The 26358-nt window shown below is 44.7% G+C and overlaps 1 protein-coding gene across 4 annotated transcripts in view; it reads left to right on the top strand.

Annotated features, from left to right (window-relative positions):
- LOC310823069 (eukaryotic translation initiation factor 4 gamma 1-like) overlaps positions 1 to 22196 on the top strand; it is a 35102-nt gene extending 12906 nt beyond the window's left edge. For 2 of the 4 annotated variants that reach the window (XM_083695770.1, XM_083695769.1), the window contains exons 7-31: positions 4519 to 4652; positions 7621 to 7737; positions 7897 to 7981; positions 8283 to 9176; positions 9253 to 9341; positions 9480 to 9681; positions 9973 to 10106; positions 10261 to 10413; positions 10646 to 11041; positions 11231 to 11374; positions 11700 to 11933; positions 12146 to 12250; positions 14377 to 14658; positions 14979 to 15093; positions 15186 to 15294; positions 15480 to 15817; positions 16041 to 16162; positions 16327 to 16499; positions 16670 to 16795; positions 16902 to 16983; positions 17093 to 17191; positions 17321 to 17455; positions 17613 to 17694; positions 17817 to 17957; positions 18142 to 22196. In XM_083695770.1, coding sequence (XP_083551896.1) covers positions 4519 to 4652; positions 7621 to 7737; positions 7897 to 7981; positions 8283 to 9176; positions 9253 to 9341; positions 9480 to 9681; positions 9973 to 10106; positions 10261 to 10413; positions 10646 to 11041; positions 11231 to 11374; positions 11700 to 11933; positions 12146 to 12250; positions 14377 to 14658; positions 14979 to 15093; positions 15186 to 15294; positions 15480 to 15817; positions 16041 to 16162; positions 16327 to 16499; positions 16670 to 16795; positions 16902 to 16983; positions 17093 to 17191; positions 17321 to 17455; positions 17613 to 17694; positions 17817 to 17957; positions 18142 to 18323 — 4673 coding nt within the window. In that variant the 3' untranslated portion in view covers positions 18324 to 22196. Of the gene's footprint in view, positions 1 to 4518; positions 4653 to 6583; positions 6925 to 7620; positions 7738 to 7896; positions 7982 to 8282; positions 9177 to 9252; positions 9342 to 9479; positions 9682 to 9972; positions 10107 to 10260; positions 10414 to 10645; positions 11042 to 11230; positions 11375 to 11699; positions 11934 to 12145; positions 12251 to 14376; positions 14659 to 14978; positions 15094 to 15185; positions 15295 to 15479; positions 15818 to 16040; positions 16163 to 16326; positions 16500 to 16669; positions 16796 to 16901; positions 16984 to 17092; positions 17192 to 17320; positions 17456 to 17612; positions 17695 to 17816; positions 17958 to 18141 lie in introns of those variants that run through there. The other 2 variants (XM_083695771.1, XM_083695772.1) reach the window with 2 other exon arrangements.
- The last annotated feature ends 4162 nt before the right edge of the window (positions 22197 to 26358 follow it).

Here is a 26358-nt window from a genome sequence, read left to right as displayed (position 1 = left end):
TGTCTTTAGGGTTCATACTGCCCAGGGTTCTCCTCAGGATCTTTTAACAAGGTGGAGCTTGATTGCATTATGAAAACTGACTCAAGTTAGCAGCCCCCCCTTCTTTGGGGAGAACCTTGCTGCCATCTTAACAGTGGTCTACCTCAATGCTGCTGCTACAGCACACAAGATGTGAAGTGCTGCTGAAAGCCACCACAAGGTGGAGACGAGAGCTGTGAAGGATGTTTGAAAAGATTTGTCCTTCTGTTGGTATTATTTACTGACGGTGCTGACCAATATTGGTGTTCTCTCCAAATAATCGCAAACAATTTAGAGAATGGTTTGCCTTTTCAGCTTGACATCTTATCAGATTGGCAAAATCAAGTTTATTATAGTAGCAAAAATGTATTATAGCAGCTCATGAATTACAGCGATGAAGAGTGGAAATGGTTTAAATATCCCATCTACTCTCATACAGTCAGCACACATTCTCTCAGGCCCTATATGCCCTATCAGGCAGCAACCAACGCGTGACAACGTGGAGAAGCGAAGGAAATGTTTTAGCGTAATAGGAATTTTCATGTGAGACTGGAGTCAGGATTTTGCATTTCAGTGAGATTGAGACTGGATAGAAAAGTTGCCTACAATAAGCTATATAGAACAGCAAAAGACAGAACACATTCGCTACCCATTACAGACCCATGAAACACTCCCTTTGAAAAGAGAGATTGTTCTGTCTGTATACATTTACTGGCCAGCCCCCATTCTGCCCTCTTACTCTCCTCTGAAGTCTGTTTTTGTTTTGTAAACATGTGTATACAGATCCCTTTATTTTTCACCATTGCTTTATTGTGCATTTCATCATGACTCCTATCTCATCCAAATCTGTGGGCTGATTTCAAATAATGCTCTTAAATAAAGCATGCAAGGTTAATTCAGTACATCCACACAAATCAAAGAGTCACTCATGTAAATCATCAAAGCTTTATGCTTTGTGTTCCTTTATGCGCATAATGTGGGTTAACTGGGTCAGGATAGGTGCCAGACTTTGAAGAATGGAGGGCCAATAGCTCCTTTATTTTACAAAAATAAACATTGATTAATGCTTGCCACAAATCCTGTCCCTGGGCTCCTAATGAATCAAATAAACACCACAATGTGTCCCTCAAGAGGCAACAACGCCTAGATGGCAAAATACGGAACAGGAGGTTATATGGCTGATATGGCTTCTTTTGGAAACACAGCTTTTCTGTTCTGATCATGATGTGTATGAATGACACGTCATCTTTGGAGGGTTGTTCATTGCCACTGTCTACTTTCCCACTTTGTCACGTAATGCCACGGCCTTACTATATATAAAATAAGGTAGCCTGACGACAACATTGTGGTAAAGCAATCAGATGATTTTTGACCGTCCATAGAATGGGTTGTCGCTAGACTGGTCGCTGTAGCCTAGCGCTAGTGGGGGATTAGGGAACCATAGAACCTTAAGGTTCTTTGCAGGACATGGCTGTGAACCCCCCTCAATCTAGAGCCTCAAAGGGAGCCAAAGTTACTGTCCTTTACCACCGAAGATACAGGGGACACCCCTATAGTAGGCCTATATAACAACGTGTTCCTCTTTGAGCTTTAATTGTGAATTTTCAGTCACACATTTGATAGGCTTACTGTATGCACAAGGGGCAGGGGAAATTCTCTTCTCCTGTCATAGAGCCTAGGCAATTGTTCTATAAAATCCCTCAAATCCCTGACTACTGTCTCAGTGAAAATTCATTCTGTAATCCATAGGTTGCCATATCAAAGCACGTTTTTTGCTATTCATTTAAAAATACAACATTTCCACTGCTTCTTAGGCAGCATGTGTATTGTTGCCCATGAAAGCTTCGGTAGAAATGCGTGATGATTACAACAAACATTGAGTTGAGAGTAGATACAGTAAGGATTGATTTTTGGTCCCCATTTAAAATACCTTGATATTTAAACAATTTCCTTCTTCTTCTTTCATACTCTCTCTTCATCTTCTTCTTTCATACTCTCCCTCACGGCCCCTCACTCTAGTCCCACCTGCGTGCTCTTATTGTCCCATGGCGCCCTGCTTGGATTTATTGTTGTCATTGCCAATAGCATGTAAACATTTTTTGATTTGATTAATGAAGGCTCTTAGTCAAGTAAATACATTCAATGTGAACTTACGATGCCCAAGTGGAAAATCCGTGACACAAACTGTGCTCTTTGCGTTGTTAGCAGGTTGTGTCCATGTAGCCTACTGCTGAAATGTGCGTAGAAACTAAGATATTATATCCCTGGGAGTTAATTAATGCGATTTTCTACCCGCCTCACCGATTCAATGGTAGGGGAAACACTGCCACATATTCCATGTCAAACATAATTTTATCAAATGTCCATGAAGACATGATTTGTTCTAAATGAAGGTTTATAACAATATACAATTCATATCAGCTCACAAATTGGGTAAGTGAAGGTGCAGATATGAGCTACTGTTTTACAACAAACCTACCCATTAGAATTGTTCAACTATGCCCCCTGGTGGCGGTTTTGCCGAGGTGAAATACCAAGTAAAATGTGTAGAAAAGGCCAGTTGATTCGCTACAGTACTCCCACCATATCATCGCTCAACCATGAACCTTTTAAAGACCTACTTGTATGTATCTGTGTGTATGGTATGTAAACAAATGTAAAATGAGGAAACAACGATGGAAGGTATCATTGTCGTAAGAATTGAGATGTCTTTGTCCGCTCCCATGTCATGTTGTCACCGCCTCTGCCAGCAAGACGTAGGTACATTGGCGTGGCACAAATTGCGATGTCCCGGTCGTGTTTATAGTGACTGAATACCAGTAAGCAGTATCCTTCAGTGGACCCCCTCCTCAAGGAGGCGAGGACAGGGAGGAATCCACCTGTTTGACACAGATACAATAGATACGATCTTAAATATGGCGACCACTCATTGGTTTCCGGGTCACAGAGGATTTGAGGACAGAGGAATCGAGGAGAGGACCGATTTTTTTTTTTTTTTTACGATTGAGAAAGGGCTAATGTAAACTCAATATCCTAGGAGTCACATGACGTGTCATGAGGTCAGCCTGATGCGTGACCCCACTCTTCACTGGTCATGTGACTGAGACTTTGCTCCAGTGACAGACAGACATAAACACACATCACAGCAGCACTAGACCTGTGTTCTCCTAACCACCTTAAATGAGGAGAATCTTGGCATATTGACACACTCGCAAAAAAAGATGAGTTTTGATTCCATGTCTGAATAAGACAAACTAGACGACACGCCTGTTTTAAAATGGCTCCAGTGCGCCAGATTCTGTTCACACTGTACCACAAAGTGGCATAAATAGTGTGTTCTGTGTAACCAGTGCTGGCTGCAGCCGTCCAGTCATGTAGGTAGCGCTGTCACAGAATTTCTCATGGTTGTCAGGTGAAAAACATTCTCCCCCACCCTTCGCAGTGTCCTGTGGAGATGGGATAGGGTGGGGGGGTTATTTTTACCCCAGAGCTGAGTGATTTACTAACCCCCTCCAACGTCAGGGGCTCTGGTTGGATCAGATCTCTTGTATAAAAAAAAAGAATAGAAAATGGAAAGGTCACAGACATTCGGCCTCTCTACTACATAACTTGTGGGCTACCTATGAACACAAAGAGGGGAAGGGTAAAAGAAAGGGAGGGAAAGTCAGAGGGTGGAAAGAGGAAGGAGGCCGAAGAGGCCGGTAAATTTAGGATTTTTTTGGGCATACCACACCTGTAGACCGAAGGAGAGGAGGAAGCTGGAGAGGGGGAAGGCGATTCCTCTCCTCTTGACACTCACAGGTCACGTTTGAGATGGGGAACTGTGCATCTCAGCAGAGTGCTCGGGGTATGTGTCATCTGGACAGTCTGCCTGCATCTACTTCAACCCCCCCCCCCCTCCCCCCTCTACCCCTCCCTCTCTCCTTATTTCTACCCCCTCCCTTTCTCCATGACTCATATCTTAAGCTCTTATTTACTGGAACGGGACACCCTCCAAGAAAGTCCCATTCCTTTGCTTTCTCTTTTCATGCATGACCCCCCCCCTCTCTCCCCCCCTCTCTCTCTACTTGGTTTTGACTATATTTAGTCTGTGCTCTTCCTAGTCAACAATGCAGACTCAGTAGTGCCAGTTAGACTGAAATGTCTCTGCAGAGAGAGCTACTCATAGGCAGAGACTTTTTTTCTATGAAGGGATGTGAGTTTCAGAGTGAGTGCTGAAACTGGTTGAGACTGAGGCCCTTGAAAGGTCAGGTAACTACTTTGAAAGTAAGGGGGGGGGGTAGGTGGATGAAGTGTGATGGTAGGAAAAAGCTTAATTACCACATTCTAATGCTTTGGTTGATGATACCACAGCTGATACCAAAGCTTGGGTAAATTTAAAAAACCCCAAACAGCACAACATTTACTTTGTTATTAGTGGCGGGGTTAAGGGGGTGGACAGGTATTGCATTGCGTGTGTGTGTATTGACAGTCCCCTTACTCCCTCTCTCTGTTGGACAGCAGGGGCATACTACCCGGCCCAGCCCCAGTATGCGCCCTCAGTGCCGGCTGCACCGGTCATTATGAACCCTGCCCCCCAACAGCAGCAACCACCGCCCCAGCCACACATCACCACCAAACGGGAACGCAAACAGGTAAGGTCAACCCTGCTTCCCCACCTATGCAGTTACACAGTAGCCATTGTTACACACCAACGGCTACCCCACCTTCAAGAATGGATGGGTACAAATATAAAGTACAATTATCAAAAGAACCATAAAGTTGTATGGGCTTCGGACCAATACTTCGTGTCTCATATACGCAAATATAACTCATAGGTGATGTTAGATGGCATCTGCAAATCGGTATGGTTGTGGAACTTCAAAACATTTTGGGTATTCTTCATGACAGCAGGTAGACTCACTCTGGTATTAATATTTGCCCTTCTTCTAAATGCAGGAGAGTAGTAGCCTCACTGGTGGCTGCCCAAAAATGTTTAGTCAGATGTGCAGTTAATGATGTTCTGAACCCATTTATGTGTTTGTGTATTATCTGGAGTAAGTTTTAAGATTTGATGTTACTGAGGTCCAACATACAGTGCTGCCACTTTATGATAATTAATGGATGGTACATAATGTTAACCCAGCCAGTTTGGAGTTTTCAAGCAATTGTAGGTTTCTATTATTTCTATTCTACACAATCAAAGGGAGATGTGACCAGATGTTGCAATGCAATTTGTGGACTTGTGCTAAACTGCTGTGGTCATGTTGCAATCTGTCTAGGTATTATTCTAGACACTCTTGACTCCCTATTTGAAGTTCACTCACTGATATAGATAGGCTTGCACTTGACTTGAACTCCATGGACTATTCTGTGACACAAGCCTTAAACTGCTCTGTGACAGAAGCATATTCTTAGCTGGAGGGGGCCTTTCTGTCTTGTCAGATTGGCTGATCTAGTTCAGTCTAGTCTTTTGTACCGTGGTCAGGCAAGTGTAGTTCAAGTGTATGTGCTCTATGGTTGATTTCTTTGACCAAGTCACAATTCCAGTTTAGTCTCTTGTCACTTGACTAATTTGTGTTGTTATCTTTGCAGTCAATGGTGGACTTGGCTTTTGGTAAACATGGGGAATCTAGTTTGATTTCCATGCCATCTAAATCTATAGAGTCTTTCTGATTAATGCTGATCTAGTCTCTCGTGTGTCTCTGTGGTGAACTAGACTGATCTAGTCTGTAGTGACCCTGTTCTCTCTCTGGTGGGCTTGGCTGCTTTATCAGTGGCTGTGGGAGCATGCATCTGGCTGCGGTTGCCGGGGCGGACTTTGGCCGGCCAAGCGGCCCCGTCCCACGCTGCATGCTCGATCAAGGTCCTTCAGAGAAGCTCTGAGAGCTCAGTTTCACTGTTCCTCTGTCTGAGAAAGACGAAGATGGTAGACGGGGGGACAGGGCAAGAAGAGCAGCAGACCCTTGTGTGAGTCATACTTAAGCTAGCAAGTAGGCTGTGTGTGTTAGTGTGTGAATGTGTTCAGTGTGTGTGGGTTTGATAATGAGTGCTGAATCTTGTCTCTTTAGCCCTGAACAGCTGGTAGAAGATTTGAGAGCGTAAAGCTGTGTGTCGCCACTGTGCCATCAATGTCATAACTGTGCTATAATTTTTACTTACTTTTTTTCTTCAGTCACTGCCTTGCGCAAGCAGTGCATTGAGCTGCTTTATCTCTCTCCTCCTCCCTGTTGCTCACTCTCTCTACTTCTCTCTCCTGCTCTATCTCTCTGGCTTCTATCTCTCTGGGTAGAGGAGGGGGGTTGAAGGACAAGTCAGCACATTGCTCAGCTCCACGTGGCTCCCAGTCTCCTCCCCCTCTGAGCCGGAAGCAGAAGGACTGACCTCCCCCCTCCCCTCACTTTCTCTCTCTCCACTGCTGCTGTGGCATTCCCCCTCTCCCCTCCTCCCTCTTCACTGCCCCTCCCACCTCAGGAAGAGAGCCTGAAAAGTTTAGTCTTGAGTGTGTGCACAGAATGACAGAAGAGCAGCCACGAGAGTGAGGGGGGGAGTTTTTTTCACTAGCAAGAGCTTATTTGACGAAGTTTGAGGACATTTTTTTTCTCTTTTCTGGAATCCCTCCTCTTTCTCCCCTCTTTGGCCCCCTTTGACTATCTGTAGCCTCAGTGGGCGGGGGAGCGCATTCCAGCGCTGCAGCTCCACAAGGCCAGTCACTTTCTTTTCTCTGTCAGTTAGAGAACTAGCTGGGAACGAGGCCCAGCCCTGCCCTGTTACTCTTCTCTGTCTGTGAGTAGAGAGGGGGAGTACGTGTGTGTTCCAGCTCAGGCCCAGCCACGGTTGCGAAAGCCTGCAGGTCGGTAGCTCAACTCCAGCCCCAGGATGAGGGAGGCCCAGTAGGGTCTCTGGAGCAGAGGGGGGCTGTGCCAGGTAAATTATTCTACCAGAGAGCTGTGCTGGCTCACGCCTGTAACTGTTTGTACAAGCTTTTCCTGTGTGTACATGTATGTGGGACAGTTAGTTTGTGATAGAAAACATGTGCCTCTGGAATGGCCACTCTTGGTGAGGTAATCTGTTTTTTAGAGGTTTTAAGCGAGTGTCCATACAGTAGCGAAAGCTTTTCTAAAACAGGAAAGCCACCTGTGGTATTCTGTCTGTAGTTAAGTGATTACGTGAGTAGGACATTTTTTAGGCCTCACACTGGAATTTGTTTGGTACCTGGCTAAAAGATGGGTTTTCCTCAGTCAAACTTAATAACAAAGACATTTGCCTGTGCATGTTTTTCTGGTAGCATAGCCTTCAGGACTATCAGTATGTGAGAAATGTAGCTCAGCTGATTGCGAAGACCCTGCTAAGCCACAGCCCTACAACAGAAATGTTGGCAGAGTTTAAAACCAGACCTTGCATCATAGGAACTAGTTAGTCGTGACAGGCCTTTGCCTCTCTGCTCCCCCCCTCTCTCTTACTTACTTTCTTTCTTCCTTTCTTTTGAGTGGTAAAGAAGACAGAGCAACTAACATGTTTTCCGAAATTGCCCTCCTTTTTGCTTGCTCGCTCTCTCTATCTATCTCTCCTCACTTCTATCTTCCCCTACTCTTACTCTTGTCGTCTTTTCTCCCACTCTAGATCATAATACGAGACCCTAATCAGGGTGGCAAAGACGTCACAGAGGAGATTATGTCAGGGGCAGGCCGCAGTACCTCTACCCCCACCCCCCCACAGTTGAGTGACGACCCCACACAGGTGAGCTACCCTAACAACGTCACAACCCATTAAAACGCTACAATCCTAAAGCTTCTTCCGCTTCTTCTGCTTCTTCTTCTTCTTCTTCTTCTTCTTCTTCTTCTTCTTCTGCTTCTGCTGCTTCTGTTATTATCCCTAACCCCCCACCCCCTTCCTCAGTCTTCTATATCAGGATCTGAGGGAACAGCGGTTTTCCAGACCAACGGTGAAAACGTGACACCTACGCCAGTGGTGGTCACACCTGGTGAGTGGCCTTGATCTGTGGGTACTGACTGTGGCCCATGGTCATTGGTTGACCTGAATGGCGATGGTTTGGTATTATTAGTCACAGAAACGGCACATTTGCAGTAGTTTCATACACTTTAACCACTGGTTACCTAAATGGGTTCAAAGAAGTATAGAATGAGGTTAGTTTGTTTCATATAAATAAATTGGCTCCTGCTATGTGAGTTGAATACTGCATATCTCATCTTTCACACCAGAAAGCAAAAATGGTTTTGCAGGCTTACAGCGAGTTTCCTCATAACCTCTTCCTTTCTCCTCAGATGACATAGGGAAGCTTACCCCCCCTACTTCATCAAAGACCCCTGAACTTGTCAAGAGTGACCCCACCCCTACAGAGGCCCCTGTTCCTGAGGTCAAACCCCCCAACACGGACAGTAAAGCACCTTCCCTCCCCCAGGACATACCCACCCCCCCAAGTGAGAACCCCCACAACACTACAGCCCCCTTCACCCCCCCACCCAGCAGCCCCATTGCAGATGTAATGGATGCACCACCCCCAGCCCCAATGCCCTCTGCCCCGGAGGTGCCTGCCTACCCTGCTCCGCTTCCCGATCCCCACCTAGCCCCTGAAGCTGAGGTGAAACCCACTGCAGATGAGGAGCGGGAAGAGAACAGAAAGGAGGAAGAGATGAAAGAGGTGGTGGAATTATCAGCTGAACCTGCTCCTGAACCCATAATCAACACTCCCCCCACAAGCTCTAATGGTTTGGCTCAGCCCCCCCAAGCCAAGGAGGAGGAGCCAGCTGCCCTGTCCGTCACCATGCCCTCTGCCTCCCAGGTGGAGGCTCTTCTAGAGTCGCCCATCGCCCAGCCCGAGGAGCTGCGGCTGCCAAACGGCCTACCACTATCCAGGGCCCAGGACCCCGAGAAGATGTCTACTGAGTCGCCTGAGTGTGATGTCAGCCCCATTGCTGAGCCTGAGGTGGCCCAGCCACAGAGGAGGATGTCTGCCGTCACACAAATGCCTGTCTCCATTGTGCAGGCGAAGGTTTCTCCCATTGTGCCTGCGACACCAGCGGCCATTGCTGTGGCAGAGAACCCTGTGCCAGCTAAGATAGCTGCTGCTGCCGAGGCAGACCCTCCCCCTCCCACAGATGAAAGGGAGGACATGCCCCCACCCCAGGTCACTGCCCCGGATGGGGAGGCTATGCAAGGTCAGTGTCTGTCTACTAGTGTCTTGAGTCGGTGTGCAGAGGGATTGAGGCTGATCATGTGTTTCTCTCCTCGCAGCTGCTGTGTCAGTGCCAAAGAAGAAGAGGAAAATGAAGGAGCTGAACAAGAAGGAGGCTGTGGGAGACCTCCTTGATGCCTTTAAAGAGGTATTTGTCTTCAAACACTTCTGGCGTACTGTCACTCTGGTTTAGGACTTGTATAATAAAGAGACAGAACTTCTATTTGCTAATGTTCGTGTCTCACCCCCTTTTTCCTTCCCGGGTCTCTTCCTCTGACCTTTTCAGGAGCAGGTAGTGGAGAGCCCCCCTGAGCTGGAACAGGCCCAGTTTAGCCCTGTCCCCGATGCAGAGGACCCCTGCCCTGCTGCCACCCCTGCCCCAGAGGAAGTCGACGAGACATGGGAGGAAAAAGAGGACAAGCTGGACGCTGAGAACGTCAAGCCTGAGGCCTCCAAGCCAGTGGACCTGAAGTACCAGTACAAAGAGGGTGGGTTCCCAACCCTGGCCCCTAATTACTAGATTGCCAACTTTGTCCTAGTATAATCCTCATCTTCCTTAACCTTACAAGGTTTCACTAACTGCTGTCATTCAATTTCCCTCGCGCTGCTGGCTTTTATGTTTCACTTTATTGGGAATGCTTACATTGCTCTGTAGAAATCAGCATTTCCCAAATCGTATTGACAGCCTTACATTTTAACCCTAATTTGCCAACCTTTTTATTTACATGGAATTATTTGAAGCCCCTCATCTTTTTCTCCCTTGGCCTCTCCTCCTCCAGAGCAATGGAAACCCATCAACCCAGAGGAGAAGAAGAAGTATGACCGGGAGTTCCTGTTGGGCCAACAGTTCATCAGTGCCAGCATGAACAAGCCTGAGGGCTTGCCTCACATCAGCGAGGTGGTACTGGACAAGGTACAGCAGTTTGCCCCCTATTGGACTGGATGATCCAATGCATGTTTTCAAAGATCTAGAAATTATGCTTCTTGTTCATGATTTCTGTATCTATCCCTCTATCTATTATTTCCCTGCTCTCTCATTCTTTCTTTTTTGCTCTCTCTTCCTTCAGGCGAATAAAACTCCTCTCCGTCAGCTGGACTCTAGTCGTTTGCCAGGGATGAACTCTGGCTCTGACTTCACGCCCTCATATGCGAACTTGGGCAGGCCTGCAATGGGAGGAGGAGGAGGAGGAGGAGGAGGAGGAGGAGGAAGTAGAGGACCGGTGAGTTGCCATGGGAAACTGTCAACCACTTTGAAGAATTGTGCACTTCTTGGATATTGTAACTTGGGTCTGGACCTATGTTAACTGAATTCCTCTCCTCCTTGTCCTCCCCTCATCCTAATTCTTTTTGCTCTTGTTCATTTCCCCTCTACACCTACTTTTTTATATCTGCTTCTACATTTGTGCTCTTCCTCTCCCCCACCTCCTCCTCCTCCTCCTCCTCCTCTCCCAGCCTTCTGGTATGGGCGGCCCACGGCGATCCCAGCAGGGACAGAGACGGGAACCCAGAAAGATCATTACCACTATGTCGCTAAGCGACGACGTGCAGCTCAACAAGGCTGAGAAGGCCTGGAAGCCTGGTGTCAAGAAGATTGCCACCAGCGGGCTTGCGGACCCGGAGGAGGACGATCCCGAGCAGGCCAAGACCCAGGAGCTGTTCAAGCGTGTCCGCAGCGTCCTGAACAAACTCACTCCTCAGATGTTCCAACAGCTAATGAAGCAGGTGACGGATATGACTATAGACACTGAAGAGAGACTGAAGGGTGTAATAGACCTCATCTTCGAGAAGGCCATATCCGAACCTAACTTCTCAGTTGCCTACGCCAACATGTGCCGCTGCCTTATGGGGGTAAGTGACTCAAGTGTGTTTACAGCACAAGTGTGTGTGCGTGTGTGCGAGCGAGAGAGTCTTGCTCCAGTGAAGGCCTTCTTTTTGTGCCACGTTTCTGGGCCACTGATTTGTTGAGTGATTAATTTGACATCAGCAAAGCTTGCCAACTTTGCCCTAACAGTCTTTCTTTTTTTGCTATTCTCTCAGCTGAAAGTCCCCACCACAGACAAGCCAGGAGTCGTGAATTTCCGCAAGCTGTTGCTGAACCGCTGCCAGAAGGAGTTTGAGAAGGACAAGGACGATGATCTGATCTTTGAGAGAAAACAGAAGGAGCTGGATGCTGCATCAGTGGTATGGGCTGATTGATTCTCCAGGGTAACAGTCAGCAGAGGGCCCTGGGTGACAGGGGTCATAGAGCAAGGTTACTGGTTACACCGGGATAGGAATCAATCCTTTTTGTACGGCTGAGATTTGAGATTGTTAATGAGATTAGCTTTGAAACTAGTGTTTTCAGTTCAAGAGGTATGTAGGCTACATCCATTTACACTGGATTTGAGTCAATTGAACAGGATTTTAGATATGTATTTCACAGAATACGCTAACTCTACATTTGGTTCACTTCTTCCCAACTTGCTTCCTGTCCCCTCCCCCTTGTAACATAAATTCCTGCAAGTAGGAGGAGCGCGATCGTCTGAAGGCTGAGCTGGAAGTGGCTAAGGACCAGGCCCGGCGGCGGTCGCTGGGCAACATCAAGTTCATTGGGGAGCTGTTCAAGCTGAAGATGCTGACAGAGGCCATTATGCACGACTGTGTAGTCAAGCTGCTCAAGAACCATGACGAGGAGTCACTCGAGTGTCTCTGCAGACTGCTCTCCACCATCGGCAAGGACCTGGACTTTGAGAAGGCCAAGGTAACCACCCACACACCACTAATTTTGAACACTTGAACTAAAATATCTCTCTCTCTCTCTCTCTCGTATACACACCATGCACCTTTTGAAATATTCAACCAAAGTATCTCATGCAAATACATTATTTTCCTAAACCTAGATGAGCGTTTCAACTAGAGTGCATCTTGCACATATGCACGTGTATTGTCTCTGACATGCCTCTCTCTCTGTAGCCTCGTGTGGATCAGTACTTCACCCAGATGGACAAGATCATCAAGGAGAAAAAGACCTCGTCCAGGATTCGCTTCATGCTGCAGGATGTCATCGACCTCAGAAGGGTGGGTAGTACACCCTTCACCTTTTATCTCAATATCCCAGAGAGGAGCCACGCGTGTTTGGGGAACACTGCAGCTTTGTTTCCTGACCTAGTGCCTCCCTTCATTTTCTCTCCCTCTTATCTCATCCATTTCCTTTGGCCTGGAAAGTTTAAAGCTCTGCCTATATCAGAAACACTCAGCTACATGTCAAACTGTGATAGCCAGCATAGTCTCTGTTACCTCTCTGACACCTACACTGTTCTCTCATTGTCCTAACCCCTGTGAGCAAATTCTTAAAGCTGTTTTACATGAGCTGTGTTTGTGTCAAACACAAACTACTATCTAGCAACCGGTATGGTCTGCTACACACTGCTAGGACATGATATTACCCATTGAGAGCATAATTGTAACATGTTTCTTAGACCAAGTCATTCAACTCTACTACAGATCTACTACTTACCATGTGTGTGTGGTATGATGAGCCTCACAGCCCCATGGGACGCCCTCACTGGTCTTTCAGCCCTGGCCCGTGTGGATTTTAAAATGGGCTAAGAGGGATACGTCTAAATGCTTTGATGCTGGGCGGCTCCCCAAGTACAGCCACTCTGTGCCGTAGGCTCAGACAGGAGTCTGTCAGAACCCTCACGTCTAACCCCTGTGCCATCTAGATAGTATATTCTTGATGGGATGTGTATGGTGTGCATGTATTTGGCTTTGTCTGTGTGTATTTTTCCATACAATATCATCTAGATCACCAGAATTTATCAATGCTGGACTGTTGCACTTTAAGTCGTTGAGTCACCGCGGCCCAGTATTTCAAAACAGAATGATCCGGATTCTGTAATCCCCTTTTTTGCTATGTAGGATCAGATCGGTTTGGCAGATTTTGAGCCAGAATTTCAAAACATTATCTGATAGATCATTCGAATCCAGATAACAGAAGATCAGGATCACAGAATCTAGATCAGTGTTTTGTATAGGCCTCTATCTTTCCATCTACTGGGCGAGGCAAAGTTACAGTTTGTCAGATAGGGATTTGGATTTGGTAATCCAATCTGAGCAAAATTTGTTTTTGCCTATTTCAAAGGGAGTGGTCAGGATAGTTTTAGCTATGCTAAAGGTGGGGATATTGGGGGGAAAAATAATATACATATTAAATACATGTCAATAATAGTATTTTAATGTAGTGAGTTATGTGGTGAGACGTTGAATTGTGTCGATGTATATTATGAATTATGCAGATAAGTGAATATTACTTTTCTTCATGTCTTTTTGGCTATACAAAATGTTGTAACGTTAGCTCGGTCAGTAGATGACAAGATGGAGGCCTATTCAAAGCACAGGCTCTGTGATCTTAATCTTGTGGTATCTGGATTAGAATGATTCTATCCGATCATTTTCTGAAATACTGACTCACTTCTTCATTTGTTACTACAGTGTTACAACTGAGGAAAAACTACAAAATGTGTAATGACAACATGAACATTTTTCAGTTCCAATTTTCTAGTGACAACTTGTGTGTACGATGTACTATTGTTGGCTAGTTAATTTTCAGTTCTTGATGCATTTAATAGGGTTAGAAATTCAAGGCCATCCACGGTCGCTCTAGTGTAATGTAGAATGGGCGTTGACGGCCTCTATGGGGGTTAGAGGGTTAATTCTGATCCAGATTAAATGTTTTGAAATACTGGGCCCTAATGACCTCTCTGAGAAATTACTGTGGAGCCTCAGTTTGTTTTGTGTGTTTGAATGTACTCTCAGTATGGCTGGTGCGGTGTCCTTATGTTTCAATGGTTTAATTAAGTCTCAGGCATTGTGCAAGCCAACACCACTGTCGGAGCCATGTTAACGCCCACAGTCTGTTAGAAACCTGCAGTCAGGGAATATTTCATAAGAGTTCCGATCAGCTGCTCTCAGTCAGCACATTGTCCCCTGCAGTTTACTGGGAAAATCTACAGTTTCAGTTTCCTTTCTCTGGAAAAGGAGGCAGCTATGGAAGGCCAAGGCCGCTCCCTTTTTTTTTCTTTCTCTCCCTTATTTAGATTCAAGTGTATAATCGTCTACCGCCACGCCTTATCTGAAGTATGCACTTGACTCACTCTCTAACCCATTATGCCCCCCCCCCCCCCCCCCAAAAAAAAATCTAGAATACCTGGGTCTCCAGGAGAGGCGACCAGGGTCCCAAGACCATTGACCAGATCCACAAGGAAGCTGAGCAGGAGGAGCAACAAGCACAGATCAAGGTCCAGCAGCAACTCTTCAGCAAGAAGGACGTCCGAGGTGGTGGTGGAGGGGGGCCAGGGGGCCGAGGGGTCCCACACACGCCCGGAGGCCGGAGCAATCAACCACAGGATGAGGGCTGGAACACCGTGCCCATATCCACCAAGAACCGACCCATCGACACCAGCCGCCTCAGCAAGATCACCAAGGTCAGTATATGCCCTCTACCTGCAATGAGTAAATTCCATGAATTCCATCACATTGGGGGGAAAAAAAAAAAAGCCATTTTCTATTCAAGAAATGTATTTGAATTGAGACATTCTTACCTTACTGTAGCTCAACAGCTTTGTATCAGCTTAATCAGTTTGAATTAAACTCCTAACTCTTCTCCTGTCAGTCAGTCACCTACCTTACTTTAACACTTCACACCCCTAAAGTTATTTTGCTCTACCATTACCAAGCCCCCTAACTTCCTTTTCCTGGGCAGTAAGTCTCAAACCAGTCGTCTCCTCTCTGGTTTCTTCTGCAGCCTGGAGCATTGGACTTTAACAACCAGCTGCTGGCCCCTGGAGGCAAAGGCATGTGGGGCAGTTGGGGCAAAGGCAGCAGCGGAGGAATTGGTACCAAACCTGCTGGAGAAGCTGGTAAGTCATCAGGCTCTCACCACTAGATTACTGTGATGTAGGCTACCACTTCTTCAACCTCTAAGTGTGTGTGTACATCTGTCCGTCCACAGCACCAGAGTCAGGAGGACGCACGGCCACCAGCACCAACAGATTCTCTGCCCTGCAGCAGCCCTCCTCCTCCAGCCCGTCACTGGACTCAGACAGAAGAATGCCTCAGAGGTCAGTGCAGCATTATGCAATCTCCCTCTCTGCCTTTATCATGGCTTTTTGCTTCCCTGTCAGATTGTCCCTGGTGTGAATATGTTGGACATCACTGCCACTCCTAGGAAGTGTGTGGCTAGTAAATTTGTGTCAATTCAAGCCTTGATGCATGTCTTCCTCTCACCACCATCACACACAAACAGGAACAGCTCAAGTCGGGACCGTGGTGGCGAGCGCAGCGACAGGTTTGAGCGACCAGAGCGTGCTGACCGAGGCAGTGAGCGATTTGAGCGTCGGGGGGACCGTGGACCTGACAGAGGCGGAGACCGGGACAGGAACAGACCTCCCGTCACCAAGCGCAGCTACAGCAGAGAGACAGAGGAGCGAAGCAGGGAGAGGGAGCATCGAGGACCTTCCGACCGTGTACGTCGCGTGGCCAGCATGACTGACGACCGAGACCGGGGCAGCCGAGACCGGGGCAGCCGAGACCGACGCAGCCGAGACCGGGGTAGCAAAGACCGAGCTAGGAGCAAAGAAAACGGTAGGAGGCCGTAGGAGTTCCTTGATTAGAGGAGGGTTTTGAACGGGGGAGGTTGGAGAAGGGGAGCAGGCACTGGCTTGGAATATTAAAGGGAAAATAATGTATGTGGTATTATATCAAAATTTGTTAAGTTTAGTTTGAAAGGACGAGAGTTATTGAGGCAGTCGTTGCAGAAGTATTATCTTCTGTATGTGTGACCTCTCTCGCTTTCTCTGGTCCACAGTGAAGCGTGAGACTGCACCAACCCCCCCCCCTGCTCAAACCAAACCTGCCTTAAGTGAAGAGGAATTGGAAAAGAAGTCCATTGCCATCATCGAGGAGTATCTACACATCAACGACATGAAGGTACATAGTTCCACATACTTGTGCATATTATTATTAACAAGTGGCCAGAACAAAAGAGTATTTAATTTGTATGCATTTTCTTATGCGTGAAACACTCTCTCCTTGCGGGGTAAACAAGAGAAAACAAACCTTTGTTTGTGTGTTTCTACCCTTCCACCTTGTAGGAAGCATTGCAGTGTGTGAAGGAGATGAACAGCACCTCACTGCTCTTTGTGTTTGTACGGAACGGCATTGAGTCGACGTTGGAGCGCAGCACCATCGCCAGAGAACACACTGGCCTGCTGCTGTACCAGCTGCTCAAAGCAGGCACCCTGCCCTCCGAGCAGTACTACAAAGGGTGAGTCACTGTGTGTGTGTCTGTGTTCCGTAGTAGAGTGAAACATCAGTGAAGGAGGGTCCCGCAGATCAGTGTATCTATTTGGTAATGCATGTTCTCCTTTTGTTTACTGAGGATGTCTATTTAATGTCAAAATTACTGATTTGGTGTGTGTGTCTCAATGTTGACAGGCTTCAGGAGATTCTGGAGGTGGCAGAAGACATGGCCATAGACATTCCTCACTTCTGGCTCTACCTTGCTGAGATTATCACCCCCATGCTCCATGAAGGAGGCATCCCTATGGGAGAGCTCTTCAAGTCAGTCCCAGGCTTAATTTTTCGCCTACATTAAAATCACTACACTCAGCAGTCAATGTTATCTGTATGATATGATCGCTAACCTTGTTTTCACCTCTGACATTAGGGAAATATCCAAGCCCCTGATTCCTCTGGGTAAGGCTGGTGTTCTGCTGATCCAGATCCTCACACTACTCTGTAAAGAAATGGTGAGTTCTGTGGCTAACCCTTTTAGCTCATGCTTGAGCACTGTGGGTCTGCAATTCAATCGATTGCTTTGTGTGTGGGTGTGTGTGATGACCTGTGTCTCTCCCTCAGAGCCATAAAAAGGCAGGTGCCATGTGGAGGGAAGCGGCCCTTAGCTGGAAAGACTTCCTGCCTGAAGACACGGACGTCAATAAGTTTGTGGCAGAAATGGTGAGAGCCCAGAGGTCACCACTAGTGTTCCCCACACTTTTTTATTTATTTTTAGAAATACCTTTTTCAACTTGGTAAAATGATTGGAAATTATGCAATGGTAAGATCTCTGTCTTGGTTCTACTGTAGAATGTGGAGTTCACCCTGGGAGATGATACTGAGAAGAGCAGTAAGGAGGAGCTGAGCTCAGAGGAGCTGAACATACAGCTGGACAGACTCATCCAGAACAAGGCAGACAACCAGCGCATCTATGACTGGGCAGAGGTATGTACAGCATGGGGAGAGGGAGTGTGTGTGCGCGTGTTTGCTCACGTAGTGCTTTAATTAGTTGTCACTAATACGTAGACTGTTTGTCTACAGGAGCTACAGTGTTATTTCACTGTTTAGTTCTCTGTGATGATGTCACTGCTCTCCTCCTCAGGCCAACCTGGATGAGCAGCAGACCACCTCCAACATGTTTGTGAGAGCAGTGATGACCTCTATCTGCCAGTCAGCCATCATCTGTGAGTGACTACCTTCTCCTCAACCTCCCAGTACAACACTTCTTATGGCTAGCCCATCATAATGTAACCATTAACTAAATGTATTACATTCATTAACGTCTTACCACCCTCTCTGCCCCTAGGTGAGAACCCCTACAAGGTGGATGCAGAGCAAATTTCCCAGAGAGCTAAGCTGCTACAGAAGTACCTGAAGGATGAGCAGAAGGAGCTGCAGGCTCTCTATGCCCTCCAGGCCCTCATGGTGGAGATGGAGCAGCCAGCCAGTGAGTGGGCGCCACATCTTAATCACTCGGTTTGATTAGATTGCCTCAGTGGGTGGCCTGCTGCCATCCCTCAATTGAAATCAATTCAGTCCCTCTCTGACTGGTATGAGAGTCTTTGACAGGGGTGGTTTGACCACTCTCTCTCCCATGGTTTCTCTGACACAATCCTCTCCCCCTCTGTTAGATCTGCTGCGGATGTTCTTTGACGCGCTGTATGATGAGGACGTGATCAAAGAGGAGGCCTTCTACAAGTGGGAGTCTAGCAAGGACCCTGCCGAGCAGCAGGGCAAGGGTGTGGCCCTCAAGTCCGTCACCGCCTTCTTTACCTGGCTTCGTGAGGCAGAGGATGAGTCCGACAACAGCTAGAACCGGCCCTGGATGAGGGTGGCACGCATCGGAGGGAGAGAGGAAGTGTTGATGATTCAGGAACCTAAGTTTGAATCGGCAAGATCCTTCTGTATTGAAAAAGAAACTTAAACTGGGAAAGTACTACGGATTGAACATGTGGTTGCTTTTGTTTCCTTTTTTCATTTGTTTCTTTTATCTTGCACTGCAGACTTGCTCTTTGAAGTAAATGGAATCAATTGAGAATCTAATTGCGAGAGTGATACGTTACAAGCTGTAGGGCTTGCTGTTTCCTTCAGTGTTTTTTGAGGTTTTACCTCCTGTTTTAAAGGTGTCATGTTGCTATACCATTCAAGATGCTTCGCAAAACAACAAAGAAAACCCCAACAGAAGAACTTAAGGCTGCGTTGTTGTGTTGATGAGACATGATGACAACATGTGTTGTATGTATGATCTACATGATGCTCTTATGTAGGTGGTTCGATTTTTCTTTTTTTTCTTTATTTTTTTTTTTTGGGGTGTAAGAAGATTGCAGTGTATTTTTTTATATGATGGAAAAAATGCAAAGAAAAGTGAGCATGCTGGAGCTGTCTGTGGACATTAGGGACAGGAGTCCAACTGTTTCATACTTCCTGTAGACTTCCTGTGGACTTCCTGTAGACTCTTAGAGGACAGGGTGTGGTGGAGAAGGACAGAAGCGATGGACATTGACCTTATGCTGCTGGGGGGACGCAACGTTTCCTTGTGACCATGCCCACCAACCTACATGTGTCCGTTTGTACTTTTCTCCTGTACTTCTGTAAACTGTGGGGCGGGAAAGGGAGAGAGGGCTTGAAAGGCCCTCCAACAAGCCTGTAGTGGATTTGAAACAAGATAAAAATCATTCTTAAGACTTGAAGGTATATAGAGAATCAACTTTAAATAGGAATATAAAAAGAAAAAGAAGACAGTTAACAGTACGAATCCTAAGGCCTTTTCTGCTTCCTTTAGTGGTCAAGCATTTCAGGACATTTCAGAGTTCTGTAAATATATATTAAGGATTTTCTTTTTTCAAGAATAAAAATGCAAATGTAATGCCATTATAATTTCTTTTCTGAAACAAAGTGGCAGTTTTCCCTGTATTTATATTTTTCTCTCCTCAGCTAGCAGAAGTTTCTTGTAATTATCCACCTGAAGTCATTGATTGAAATTTATTTTTTGTAAATATATATATTATTTTTTTTTTGCTTTACTTTAAGTATTTAATTAAAAAAAAAAAAAAAAATCCTCTTTTCTCACCTGAAACTGGAAAAGATAATAAAGAAAATTGCAAATAAAAAATAGTTCAATCTTATGGTTTTCTGTATCCAGAGGGGAGTACGGCTTAGGTTTCACAATGCCAGGTTTCATCCATTTCGTCACCATGTCCTCTCCCTCTGTTTCCCTACACAAAAGAACTGAAAGCCTTTACTGTACTTATTGTGCTGTGGAATGAGGAAGCAGCCAAAGCATTGGTTTAGAATTACACAATCAGAGAACGGTATACAGAACCGCCAAAGAGAAATTGCATTTGTGTGTTTTCATTGTTCAGGTTTCTCTCTCAGGCGTAGTTTTGTGTTCCCTATTGTGCAGTCCTATATTGATGAGCGATGGAAGAGGTGACAACCCATTCACCCCACACAAGATTTGCATACTCAGACCAATGTTGTAGAGCTGCTGAGCTGAGTACATGAATCTAATCTAACCTCCTGACCTCTATTCTATGACTTGGGCCTACTCTGAGTGCACCCATCTGTCACTCTAAAATAGGAAATTTACAATTTACATCTTTTTGTTATTCATATGTATGATGTAATGTGCTAACACTTGGGAGTGTGTGGGATCTCCTGCAACATTGTGGGCTCAAAAGTATGATGTGACAGTAGAACTATAGCAGCCTAGTCGGGCTCTGAATTCTGTTACTGTCTCTGTAAAAACTTTCATATCAAGTGTGGGCAACCTGTGACAGGAACAAATAAATTTGATTGAATGATTTATGAAGACGGGATGCCGACAGTTGTTTATTTTGTACACAGGATAGTCATTTACCCTTGGCCTTTTCAGTGTAATGATGTGGGGTGGTAGTTTTGGATACACAGTGCATACCTGCATAACTAATGGGACAGGGAAGCATTTGTTCATCTTTTGGCTCTACACTCCAAAAGTTTGGATTTTAAATGAAATAATTACAATGAGGTTAAAGATAGATACTCAGCTTTTATTTGATGGTATTTGTGTACATGTATTGTTTTCACCATTCAGAAATTACAACACTTTTTATGCATAGTCCCCCTGTTTTAGGGTACCCAAAAGTGATGGGATAGATTTATCAAATGTCCAAATTAGGCACTCATGTTTAGTATTTGGTTGACAATCCTTTGAATGCAATAACTGCCTGTAGTCTGATGCTGGGTGTCTTCTCTGGTGATGCTCTGTCAGACCTGTACTGCAGCCATCTTCAGTTGTTTTGAGGTGTTTTTGCCAAAATCTTAATAGAAAATTAGATGTGTTAAATTTGATTTAAATCTGAAGATTGACTTGGCCAGTCAAGAAGGTTTGGGTCTGAAAAACTCCCTAGTTGCTCTGTATGTTTTGGGTCATTGTCTTACTGTATGATGAAGCACCATCCAACAAATTTGAAGCCATTTACTTGTACTTAAGCAGGCAAGATGTTTCTGTACACTTCAGAATACATTCTGCTGCTGGTGTCAGCAGTTCATCATCATCAATTAAAAATAAGTGCATTTTTAGTGGCAGCTATTCATGTCCTAACATTAACACCCACCTCCACCATGTTTCACAGATGAGGTGGTATGATGTAAATCCTTGGGCAGATGCTTTTTTCTCCAAAGTTTCCACTTGCAATAACTCTGGTATATGATCATATTCATCTTATCTGTCCACAATACCTTTTTCCAGGCATCTTCAGGCTTTTTAGGTACTTTTTAGTAAACTGTAAGTGACTTTGAGGATAACTAGTGGTTTGCATCTTGCAGTGAAGCCTCTGTAGTTCTGTGTGTGTTGTATCCTGTGGACAGTAGTCTCTGACACATTCACGTTTACCTCCTGGAGAGTGTTCCTGATCTGTGTGACAGTTGTTCTGCATTTTTTGGTCATCCACTGTAGGAGTCTGCCTTGGCCTACCAGCCCATTTGCGATTGCTGAGGACACCAGTGCTTTCAGATTATTCAGCATAATAAAGACTTCCTTGACTTTCATTGACACCGCTTTTGTCCTCATCTTCAGATGTTTGTTGTTTTCTTTTTGCCTAAAATCTTATCAGGAAATGAAATGCATGTTCAATTGGATTTAAATCTAAAGATTGACCTGGCAAGTCAGGAACTTTCTACTTTTTGGCCCTGAAAAGTTGCTATAGCGACAAACTTTCCTCATGTAGTCACTCTGGTACATGATCATATTCGTCTTACCTGTGCACAAGACCGTTTTTCAGACCTCTGCAGGTTTATGGAGGATAACTAGTGGTTTGTACCTTGCAGTGAAGTTGCTGACTTATTCTACGGATCGAGAGCGTCCCTGATCAGTGGAACCGTTCGCTATTGCTGAGCTCACCAGTGCTTTCTTTCTTTTTTTAATGATGTTACAAACTGTTGATTTTGGTCAAAGGTTTTGGTTATGTTTCTGATAGATTTTTCTGATATTTCAGCCTCATAATGGCTTCCTTGACTTTCATTGATGTCTGGTTCTCATGTTGACAGACACCAACAGCAGACTCCAAAGGCAAATGCAAAGCCTAGAATCAATACTAGACATTGACAGCTCTCTTATCCCTGCACAAATGATGTGACAGAACACACCTGACTAACCAGAAACACCAGTCAAGCCATTTTTCCAATTCTTTTGGTGCCCTGAAATCGGGGGAAATAGGAGTTGTAATTTCTAAATGGTGAAACCAATCTGAAAAAATAAAACATTGAATTAAAGATGATAATCTCTACTGTAACCTTGTAGTAATTGTTTGATTTCAAATCCAAACTGTTCGAGTATAGAGCTAAAATAAAACAAATTGCTTCCTCTTTCCAAGACTTATGGAGGTAGATTACAAATGAGACTCCTGAATAAAAGTTAGGAGTTCCTTTTGTTGTTTAAGATATTTTTTTATAACTTCGCTCATTTCAGTTGTGATTTATTCAGTTAATTGTCATTTCATGCCGGTTATGATCCACAGTTGTGGCATTTAGACTGTAGGCATGGCCTACTGAAAGCAAATGTTTCCCTAGCCTAAAATTATCCTTAGCCAATACACAATGCGACAGAGGGCCAGTATAATTTCCTTAGAAAACACACAACCTCAACACTGCCTTCAATGGAGGCCACTTTTATGTAACTGCTGTAATTGTACCCAACTGTAACTTTAGGCAAAGCAGACATTTTGTTTCTGAGTTAACGGCTTATCTTGCCTTTTATGGAAACTATTTTCTCCTTGTTGACACATTTAGGGTTGGGCAGATATTAGATATTGAATATTGTGATATTGTTCTCTTACAGAAAATAGTGTGTTAAAGCTCTGGTATGTAGTATGTTGCTAATGGTTGTAATGACTAGGTAGTGATCACGGTTCGTAAATGAAATATTTATTTTCAAGGGCTCTCATTCCCTTGAAAATACATATTTCATTTACGAATGCTGTTTTGGTCAGGAAAATGATTATTAAAATGGAGTGTCTTACCCAACACTTGGTTTGCATACAAACATGTTACTTTCAGGTGTGTTCTAGGGGAGTGGCCTTACAAATGTTGCCTTTCTGTGGCTGCCTCTTTGAATCATGCAACAGCCAACACTGCAAGTCCATATCGGGGGGTTATGTTACTATTAGGATGTTGTTGTTGGAACATTGAACTGAATTTGAACTGCAGAGGTGGCAGATTTCCAACAAACTTATGCCCTGCTCCATAAAGTGTTTAAAACTCCAGATACTGTATAAGCACATCTAGTGGTGAAAACATGTCTCCAGACTATTTACAACACTAGACATACTCTGTGTGCTGCAGTTCAGTAATTTCTGCTCACGCTGGCATTTCTCTACCATACTTCAGCAATGAACGATATTAAGTAATATCATGAATACAAAAATGTGGATATCGCCCAACCCTAGACACACTGAGCCTCCAATTCCTCCACTGCCGCATTTTTTTTTTGCCTCCTTTCACCATTACAATTAATAGGATCTCCTGGTTCTCCAGTTCTCCACCCAGTGGAAGGGTGTACATGACCCCAGCAGGGACACCTGACCCCCAGTATCTCAATACCACCAGCGCTCGGGGCACAGGTTGGATGGTATGAATCTGACTGACAAGTGGAGACGACTGAAAAAATACATGGTGAGTCCCCCTACCCCCAACCGCACAGTTAGTCAAAACACACTGTTCTGGTATTACTTGGAACTTGGAACTGGAACTTCTTGGAACTGGAACTTCTTACCCATTTTTCCCCTTCGAATGCCACTGATGTTTACAGGCTGAACTGAAACAAGTAAACCCAGACCAAACAGATTGGCTTTGGGTCAGCTTGGCTTTCTGTGTGAAAAGTCTGCTCTTTCCTCTCTTAGCCACTGGAGGGAGTAATTACTCTATGCATCTGGTGACAATTGCTGTGCTTGTGCATGCATGCTCTAAGTCTGCCTCTGTATTCCAGGGTTGTTTGCACCCAATGACATGAGTTTGCACAGGGACCCCAGTTTAGAGCCCTCCCTACCACACATGGTTAAGACAGCACATTGAATCTAACCTAAATGATTATTCCTATTGGTGTAGGGTGAGCAGCAACTACCAGTCAACTGGTCACCCAATCTGTCTGTTAATGTTGCTAGTATTATACAACCAAGTCACTATTTCAATATTCAGTTTATATCCAGTCAGGCAGGTTATACATGTGGATATAAAGTTGAATCTCTGACACTACTATTAGCTGGGTGGACCAGGCCCTAGAACGCTCAGCCTAGCTGACCAATGAGAAAGACACTCTGACTGTGCTGACGGCTGACCATGGCCACGCGCTCAGCCTTGGAGCATGCGCAGCGAGGGGGAACCCTGTCTAATGTGCCCTGTCTCCCTCCTCGTCTTCCTCACCTCTGCAGAGCCACCTCTCCCATCCTTTCGTCCCTATATATTCACTATACCCCTCCCTTAAACACAACCAACAGATTTTATATGAACTCTAATTCTAATTTAGGGTTAGCATTCAAAACGCTTCTTCAATCACAACATCACAGTTATTCTCTGATCTATGGTATTCTGTATGACCTTCTATTAAAAACCATTGCAATGAATGAATGTGCTTTGTCTGTCTTTGTCTCGCCCCACAATGTGATTATTCCCCCAATAGATATTGAATTTTATTTGTGTCTGTTTATCTGTCTGTGTGACTATAGCAGAGATCAAAAGGACTTGTGTGTATGAAGATGTGCATTGAATATACTGGATGAGTCTACTGTTTGCACCTTTCATTTGGAAGGGTATGACTTACCATAATCAAAACACTAAGGACCAATTACTCCACTGTTTATTTTTATTGACAATTTTAAATGATAGCTTCAAGTTATGTTTAGAAAGAGTAATGCTGCTCTAATAAAATGTTCTTCCTTGAGCACTACAGATACATGTATATCATTAAAGTCAAGAGCTGTTTGCATGTCTACATTTTGTGGGATGCATTTGCTGTATTGTTTACAATTGTCTCTCAATGTGGTTTTAAACATAGTGTTAGCTATGGAGAGTATATTTTAGAGAGCCCTTTATCTCTCTCGTTACCACACAGTCTAGTCCCAGTGGACTCTTACACAAGCCTATCTTATCCCCCTGAGTCAGCTCATTATTACTTTTCTCTCATGTATGATATCATTTATGATGTTGTTGTGTGTCCCTGCATTAGCAAGTCTGGGCTGTTTAGTGTACCCTTGTTCCCCCAGTGTTCACTCTCACTGTGAAGTCCTTTGATCTCTGCTACAGTCTCTTCATAAATGATGTCATAAATAAAAGCTATCATTCAGAGGTGCTGTGTGTGTGTGTGTGTGTGTGTGTGTGTGTGTGTGTGTGTGTGTGTGTGTGTGTGTGTGTCTGTGTGTCTGTGTGTCTGTGTCTGTGTGTATTCAACAGTCTGTGATAAAGGCATTTTGAGATTTTTAGTTCTAGTTGTTGCCCGCTGTACATTGCTACAGTATAAGCACTTTCTGAAAACATTTCATCCCTACTAGTGGAAAGGCCAAGGGAGAGAGAAACAGGAGTCCCAGGAGAAATACAGAGCAGGCTAAAGGGGAATTATTTGTGTGTACATTCCTGTCACAGAGTAACACTCTCCACTCAATGTTATCTGTTAGTTCTATGATGTAAATTATTATTAGAATTATGATTAACTCATAAACTAATATTTAATTAAATTTACTTGTGATGTACGTAGGGTAGTCTGCACCACATTTGCTGTACTATATGGCCTTTACACAAAGTGTTAAAAAGTTATTCGGTATGATTGTCTGATGTATGATTGACTCTTGTCACTATTGAAGTTGTACATTCCGTAGGAATGTTTGTAACCTTCAAGTGTCCAGTTTTATAAGAAATACAATACCTGCCTCCAAAAGTGACAAGTGTCTCCATGTTTATATTGTGCAGTTTATGACTTTCATAGCGTATTACCCTAAAGGTAAGACAGTAGGCCACCAAATCTCCAATGATTTACCTCAATCAATTTGAGGCCATTTTTCTCAGTTGCACTATCTCTGCAGGGCAGTGTTGTACTAGATCACTACTTTTCATTTGTCTACTTATGGCTGGGCTACATGCTTTAAGTCAATTATTTTGGTTGGATATCCCACGTTTTGCCACTGATCTCTCCTCGGAGTGGTCCATTGTTTGGATGTGCCAAACAGGGATTGGCTAAAAGAGTTGTGAGGTAATTAAGATACCACAGTGTGTGGCATACAATCACTATCAGTCAGGTGTTATGACTGTAACTTAGGATAACAACGAGGCGGGGGGGGGGCTGTATATAGTCCTCAGTTTCTCTGATAGTTGAACAGAGTAAA

This window comes from Argentina silus (genome assembly GCF_951799395.1).
Source record: "Argentina silus genome assembly, chromosome: X".
Taxonomy (NCBI): domain Eukaryota; kingdom Metazoa; phylum Chordata; class Actinopteri; order Argentiniformes; family Argentinidae; genus Argentina; species Argentina silus.
Note: the sequence above shows the minus strand (reverse complement) of the source record. Positions and strands in the feature narration are given on the sequence as shown.